Genomic DNA, 7630 nt, shown 5'->3' with positions numbered 1-7630 from the left:
TTTATACAACAGAAGTGTATATATTGTGTTTCTGTTTTTGTATAAAGCGAGAGAAAAACATATATCTTCTTGCTATACACTTAATATTGCAGCGAAATAGGCAGTGAATTATACAATTGTGCATTATACAATTGCAGTGAAATAGGATAGCGAATTATACAATTGCAGCGAAATAGGCCAGCGAATTATACAATTCAGGCCAGCGAATTATACACTTGTATATGTATAGCGAATTATACAGTTTTATGTTTGCTATGGAGCGCAATTATGCAAAGTTTGCTATAACATACAAATATGAATTTTTTGTTTGCTATATGTGAAAGTTGCCCTAAAATAATAATTCACACACCTTTCGTAACCATATGTAGTTATCGTCGATATATACTCAATATATAAAAACGTATATAATAACTAATAAGTGTATAATCAATGTATATTGCATAAACATGTATGTATAACTTGTCTTGTTTTATTATTATCACGTCGTAGTATTTTTCCAAAATTTAATGAGTGGGAGTAACAACAATAATAACAAGTCGAGCGTAATTTTGTAAGTAGAATTTTATAAGTCGGGAGAGTGGTATGTACGCGGTATGATTCGTACGACAGACCTTTGGCTTAACAAATAGCGTAAAAATTACTTTTTTTCCTTCTTTTTTTGCTATGAGCTTTGGTTTTAGGTAGAAATAGTAAACGAACAAGTCAGATTGAATTTAAGAGGATCGAAAACGAGTTAAATAAAAACAGATAAAATATCCGAACCACCCATGGTTGAATTATTTCTCATATTTGGAGTAAAATTAAAGTTTTATATTCTCACCAAACACATTGTATTGGAAGGTACATTGTCAAATATTATTGAAATGTTCATTTCACCTTTCTGGCTTCTGTATTAAGACTTAATTATTTATTTCCTAATTAGGTGAGCCAACAATTTTTTAAAAATAAAATATAACTCACTCACTCAGTGTAATTCAAAAAAAGGAAAAATAATTAAGAATTATTTAATTTTGGACTAATTAAACTTCATATTTAACTAATTCATTGTTAGGTTTAAATGTATTAAAAATAAAACCATGTCATTGACATGTTAATTGTATAAAGTTTCTTGTTAGGAGATCTATTTAGAGGTTAAGTAAAGACTAATACATGTATTAGTTTTTAAAAAATTAAAAATTGGAAGAAAAAAAAAGTACTAATACATGCACAACCTTTATTATAAAATATTTTTAAAAAAATATTGTTTTGCCCAATATCTTAATTAATATAAAAGAAATTTTTTGTTAATGTCTAAATATCTGATAAAATAATCAAAGTACAGACGTATTTATACCATTTGATATATCACTTTTCGTATATTATGTTGAATATTTTTTTCAAAACTAGACGCATGATCCGAAATCTAATCAACTTTTTATTTTAAACATCAAATAAGATGGCGACTGTTCTAATTTTAAAAAGTGGTCAATTTCTAAATAATGAACCATAAAAGTGGTTATTATGTATATTAATCTTGAAATACGTATAAACTGACCTGAAAATCATCGTTATGAAAATATTAAGATTCCTTCAACCATAGTAGTAAAATATTAATTTGTTAACCTAAAGTAAGTCAAATAATAATTGCTTTGCTTATAAAAACCGTTAGGCCTTTGAAAACCAAACACACAACTAAAATTAACGAATATATATATATATATAGCACCTATATATTTTCATTCAATTCCACACCCAACAAAAGAAAAAAAAATATATCATTTTATTTCTTCAATTTTTTGTTGTATAATCAAACATCATCACAATTTTGAAGAGGTAATGAATTACATTTTTTTGTTAATCAATTCCATGTTGTGTTTGTCTTTCTATTCGTGTTTTACATGAATTATGTTAGTTAAAACAGACATTGAAAATTTATAAATATTTTTTTTGTTACAATAATGAGTTTGGTTCTTCGATATTGTTGAAGTATACACTACTAAAAGAATGTAAATGTCCGATGGATGTTCTTTTTTTCTATGGTCTTCCTATTGAGTGATTATGTTCGTTTAGACGGAAATTGAAAATGTGTAAAGTCATGATGAACGCGAACATCTATCGTATAAGGGGAAAATGGTCATTTTTCACTTAAGTTTCTTAGTTTTGTCAAAATATACTTCTAATCAGATCGTGAATATATGATGAATGTTCTTATAGAAATTAATGTCATAAAAGATATAGAATCAAAAATTTCATTGAAAAAGAAAATCGAGTTCTTTTAGTAATTAGTCATTGTATACATAGATATACAATTTTTTTAATTTTTTTTTTGTTTTTGTTTTTGCAGACATTAAGTTATTAGCTTATATAAATTTCACAAGTTCAATGTTCTTTGTTTTTATATTGACTCCATTAGATCATTTAGGTTCATTCACCTTTTCCCAAAAAGAATATTTATAATTAGTACAAAAACATTGATCATCGAGTATTTGAAACTCATTTGATTAATTCAGATTCACGTCATGTACGATTATAAAGGGAAAAACTCCTTATATAGATTTTTTCATTCTCAAAAGCGTCTAGAACCCTAGACCTCTGGCTTAGAATAGAGCGATCTCATATACATCCCACCATAACCCTCGATGTCCGATGGTCTGGCTTAGAATAGAGCGATCTCATATACAATCCCATCATAACCCTCGATGCCCGATGATGATTTGTTACTTCGATTATATTATTATTATTATATATAGTTTTAGAGTATGATAAATTATATATTATCCCCAAAAAAAATATTCTTCTAATTTTTTTAAATTTTATTTTATGGTTGATGAAGATGGGAGAAATGACAAGTTTTCAGTTGGGTGTGGTGGGAGCATTGTTTCTATCAGTGGCATCATCAGTTTCCATTGTTATTTGCAATAAAGCCTTGATGAGTAATCTTGGTTTTCCTTTTGGTAATATTTCATTTTTATTTAATAAAAATTTTTTTATAATTTTTCGATACTTATTATTATGTGTTGTTTTTTATGCTTTTGTTATTGCATTACTTAGTTGTGATTACTCTTGATATAAGTAAAATTTCAGTCTTCTGTACTTTTATATTTTTCTTTTCGAAAATGCTTTACTTATATCAAGAGTTTATCGAGAATAGTATGACTATCTCCTTCAAGTAAGAATAAGATCAGTATACAAGGTCATTACATTATGAAATTTAATGAATATTCTATTTAATTAAAAAGGTATAATTTTATCATAGTACTTACCAAACTTTCAATAAAATAACATGCATAATATAAAAACATATCTTAGTTGTTGCATACCTAAAAAGTTAGTTGGATTCTCTAATATGGGATGATTCCACTTTTTATTTCGCGATTATTAATAAATTCTGATTTTAATTCTTATAATATCGTTAAATACATATAGTTAACTAATCTTTGACCAATCGAAATATATATAAAAAAAAACATATATAATCTCTTTATATAGGAAATACATGATATTTGGAGTGTTTTTAAAATTATATGAATTATCAATACAAATTTAATATAATACGTCGATAATCGATTGATTTAGACTTTTAATAATTTGTTATTAGATGAGTAATCTTAGTTTTCCCTTTGGTAATATTTCATTTTCCTCTCACTTGCACTTCAAGCATTTGGTAGAAATTTTTTTATCAATAAAAAATTAAATAGGTATAATCTTATGATTATATAACATGCAAATATAAAAGAAATATTAGTTGGCATACCTAAAAAGTTAGTTGTGTTATTTAAAATGGGATAATTACACTTTTTTTTTAATTATCGATAAATTTTAATTTTGATCCTTCTAATATTTCAGTAAACATATCTGATTAACCTTCAATCAATCGAAATGTGTTTTGATCTCTTCATGAAATTTTAATTAAATAATTTAAAACTTAATAATTTTTTTAAATTAGTCATGAGTTTGAGGGATCTAAAAATGCATTTGATCTCGTCAACTAACAGAATGTTAAAATGTTATGTTGCTCGGTCTTTTCAAAACTGACAATGATGCTGCCTATCGATCTGACACGTGTATGTTAATATTTTTAAAAAGTTCAAATAACATAGCTTGATTTATTGTACCAGTAATTTTAACAACCTAAGAATAAATTTTGTTGATATTTGTGGGACTCAAAATGCTAATATCCATACATATTCATTATCATTTATTTATTTATTTATTTTTCATTGTTTAGTAATGTTTTTTTTTTGTTATTATTTTAGCCACAACATTAACAAGTTGGCATCTAATGGTCACTTATTGCACACTTCATGTGGCACTCAAATTCAATTTTTTTGAGAATAAGCCCATTGACATGAAGACTGTGATGCTCTTTGGCATATTAAATGGTGTATCTATTGGCTTTCTCAATCTTAGCCTTGGATTTAATTCCATTGGCTTCTACCAGGTATAATATAATATAATATAATATAATACATTAAAATCGATCGAATTATATATAGTTACATCAGTCAAATATCTTTTCACATAATTTTCAGTTTGTTAAAAAAAATCTTTAATCGATAATCGAAAAGGTTCATTGAGATAGCAAGAAAAATAAAAATAAGGCTCCTAACATTTCTTTGTATGATTATTATGTTGTGTTTGCAGATGACAAAGCTAGCAATTATACCTTTTACAGTATTAGTAGAAACCCTTTTCTTGAAAAAACAATTTAGGTAAATTTATTATTATTTAATATTTATTAAAAATATAAAAATTAGTACTCTTTTTTGGTTCATTAATAATTGTTTTATTTATTTTTTTTAAACTTATTTGCAGCCAAAATATTAAGTTTGCATTATTCATTCTACTTATTGGAGTTGGCATTGCTTCTATTACTGATCTTCAACTCAATTTTGTTGGAACAATTCTCTCCCTTTTGGCCATTGTTACAACTTGTGTTGGACAAATTGTATCCTTCTCATCATATATCTCTACTTTGCCTCGAATATTTATTTCGATTTGACATATATATATATATTACTGACAGTCGCGAATTCAAGATTTTTAGTGTATGAATTCTGAATCATGACTTCTTTGCTTACTGAGTTCTAAATAGATTATTTCTACGTATTAATAAAGCTTTTAGTATATTGGAGTACTATTCTACCACAACGAGACAGGTATCATCGAATCGAAGGCCGAATAGAAAGTATTCCCCCCAGTTAAGAGTGCTTCTGCCCCGCCAACAGCGTCTCCCCAGGTGCTCATGTTACTTAACAAAAAAGCATGAAAATGATTGAATCATAACTTTTTTTTGTTTACTGAGTTCTGAATAGGCTATTTGTACATATTACATAAAGCTACATATATATAACGGTGGTGTAGCTTAGATGACGAGTTGTCTAAACCCTCACTCTAGTGATATAGATTCGAATCTCATTGTATCCTTTTCCCGAAGTTATTAGTCGAGTTTTATGAAACATGTAACTATAACGGTGGAACCTATCCTAGCTTATAGTGTAGCTAAAAGGAAGTCAAAAGTGCAAAGGGATTCACCTGAACCTCATCTCAGTTACATTATATATAAAAGTAACAAAATTGTTATGTATGTATATATTACTGCAAGTTATATTATTTCGATTTATCTTATTTTCAGGATATAAATCTCATGAATTTATATCATATGGTATAGATTTTCTTATTATAAAAGTAACATTGTTTTTTTCATAATTTGACCTTAACTCTCCAATTTAGCTTACAAACACAATTCAAAAGAGACTCAATATTTCATCTACACAATTATTGTATCAATCAGCCCCATTTCAAGCAGCTATACTATTTGTTAGTGGGCCTGTGGTGGATCAATTTCTCACCAAACAAAGTGTTTTTGCCTACAAATATTCTCCTATTGTTGTGGTAAGAAAACACTACTCACATTTTCTTAATCTTTTTTAAAAAAATATATATATTTTTTGGTCATACATTAGAAAATGAGTTTTTTTTTTTTTTGGTTATTTGTTGAAGATGAGTAATTCAAATTCGAAATGCATGTCTAAACGCAGCTTCAATTTTTAAACAATATTTTTCATATTCAATTTGAAATACTACTCTTTTTTTTTCATATATCATTCAATTCATGTCGAAGCACCTAGTAAAACTATTTAGTCGAAACCTTTTTGAAGCAGACATAAGTATATACCTAATGTATAACAAGTGTATATCAAATACAAATAACTGTATAATTAGCGTTTATACATTGATTATACTAGCTAAATTTATTAGTGTTATTTTTTAAAATAGGACACTTTTGCATTGTTTACAAATACTGAAAAACAACTATTATCGGACTTACTAATTCTAAATTCAAGATTGGTGTCTACATTCGACAGATCTGAAATCATCCTCGAGAGTTTATCTATTCAATCATTTTCTTGTTTTCTTATTGCTGAATATCTCGTTCGTACACTAATCATTTTTTTTTTTGTGTTCTCAAATGTAGGGATTTATTGTGTTATCATGTTTGATTGCTGTATCAGTAAATTTCAGCACATTTTTAGTTATTGGAAAGACATCACCAGTTACATATCAAGTGTTAGGTCACCTTAAGACATGTTTGGTTCTTGGATTTGGCTATACATTATTGCATGATCCTTTCACTTCAAGAAATATTATTGGAATTCTTGTGGCAATTATTGGAATGGGATTATATTCCTATTTTTGTGTCCATGAAACAAAAAGAAAACAAGTTGGAGACCACTCCTCCATGGCCCAAGTAAGTTTTTTTTTCTCCGCGGAAATAACGTTTATCGATCACTTTTTTGATAGCCAATGTCATGTAGTGTTAAATTCCGAAAATAAAACTCCGTGACTATTCATGAGTTTTATCTGTGAAATTTGAAATTTCATCATAGTGGTTGTTTTTTCTTTCAACTCTACTGTTTATTGTCGCTAAAGTTACGTTTTTGTTATCATGTCAGGTTAAAGAGAAAGATACTACTGCGCCACTTCTAGCTGGGAAAAATGGACAAGTTAAAGAAAATAACTCCCTTGTTTAAATTTTAGGGTTAAAATAAAGATGTTTTTTGATGATCTAAGTAAAGTTCATTCATTTCGATTATTTTTGTTTAAATTTCAGTTATATATCAGTGAAATTCAATTAATTTTGTACGATTTTTTGGAGCATTTTTATTTAAACTTTAGTCATGCTCATGAATGTTTAAAATAAAATAACTGAAATCACACACACACATATATATATATATATATATATATATATAAATTCAACCATTTGAAACTTTATACAAAAATCAGACTATATCAAGACTAATTCCAAATTTTAATATCTAAAGCTATACTGAAACGAATACATGATGCAAATATTTTGAAAATAAATTAAATAACAACATCAAAATCGAATATAGGTACACAAAAACCTTAGTCCATTAATCTCAAACGTGCAAGACTTGTTAAATGTTTTTAGTCAATAATATTATTTCTATGTTTGTTGCCAATTCAAAGTACCAACCTAACAAGAAATGATTAATTCAAGTTACGTTATGTAAATTTAAAAAGTTATATATAAAATTATATTTATATATAATTCGATATAAATATTATTTTAAATATTTTTTACGAAAATTAACGGTTGAGTCAACTTTTCAATTTCCAAAAG

General features: G+C 26.8%; 1 protein-coding gene across 1 annotated transcript; it reads left to right on the top strand.

Moving 5' to 3' along the window:
• Positions 1 to 1685: 1685 nt before the first annotated feature.
• Positions 1686 to 7128, top strand: LOC107003300 (UDP-xylose transporter 1). The gene is made up of 8 exons (XM_015201607.2): positions 1686 to 1812; positions 2813 to 2933; positions 4236 to 4420; positions 4624 to 4691; positions 4795 to 4927; positions 5713 to 5874; positions 6458 to 6730; positions 6936 to 7128. The coding sequence occupies exons 2-8, from the start codon at positions 2813 to 2815 to the stop codon at positions 7011 to 7013; spliced, it is 1020 nt and encodes a 339-aa protein (XP_015057093.1). The 5' UTR covers positions 1686 to 1812; the 3' UTR covers positions 7014 to 7128.
• Positions 7129 to 7630: the final 502 nt, after the last annotated feature.

The sequence above is a fragment of the Solanum pennellii genome, chromosome 11 (genome assembly GCF_001406875.1).
Source record: "Solanum pennellii chromosome 11, SPENNV200".
Classification (NCBI taxonomy): domain Eukaryota; kingdom Viridiplantae; phylum Streptophyta; class Magnoliopsida; order Solanales; family Solanaceae; genus Solanum; species Solanum pennellii.
The sequence above is the reverse complement of the archived record's forward strand: the minus strand, read 5'-3'. Positions and strand labels throughout refer to the sequence as shown.

Coding starts and splice junctions, on each gene's coding strand:
- LOC107003300 (XM_015201607.2), top strand. CDS start 2,813: ATGGGAGAAATGACAAGTTTTCAGTTGGGTGTGGTGGGAGCATTGTTT. Junction 2,934..4,235: donor TAATCTTGGTTTTCCTTTTG/GTAATATTTCAT, acceptor TTATTATTTTAG/CCACAACATTAACAAGTTGG. Junction 4,692..4,794: donor TTCTTGAAAAAACAATTTAG/GTAAATTTATTA, acceptor ACTTATTTGCAG/CCAAAATATTAAGTTTGCAT.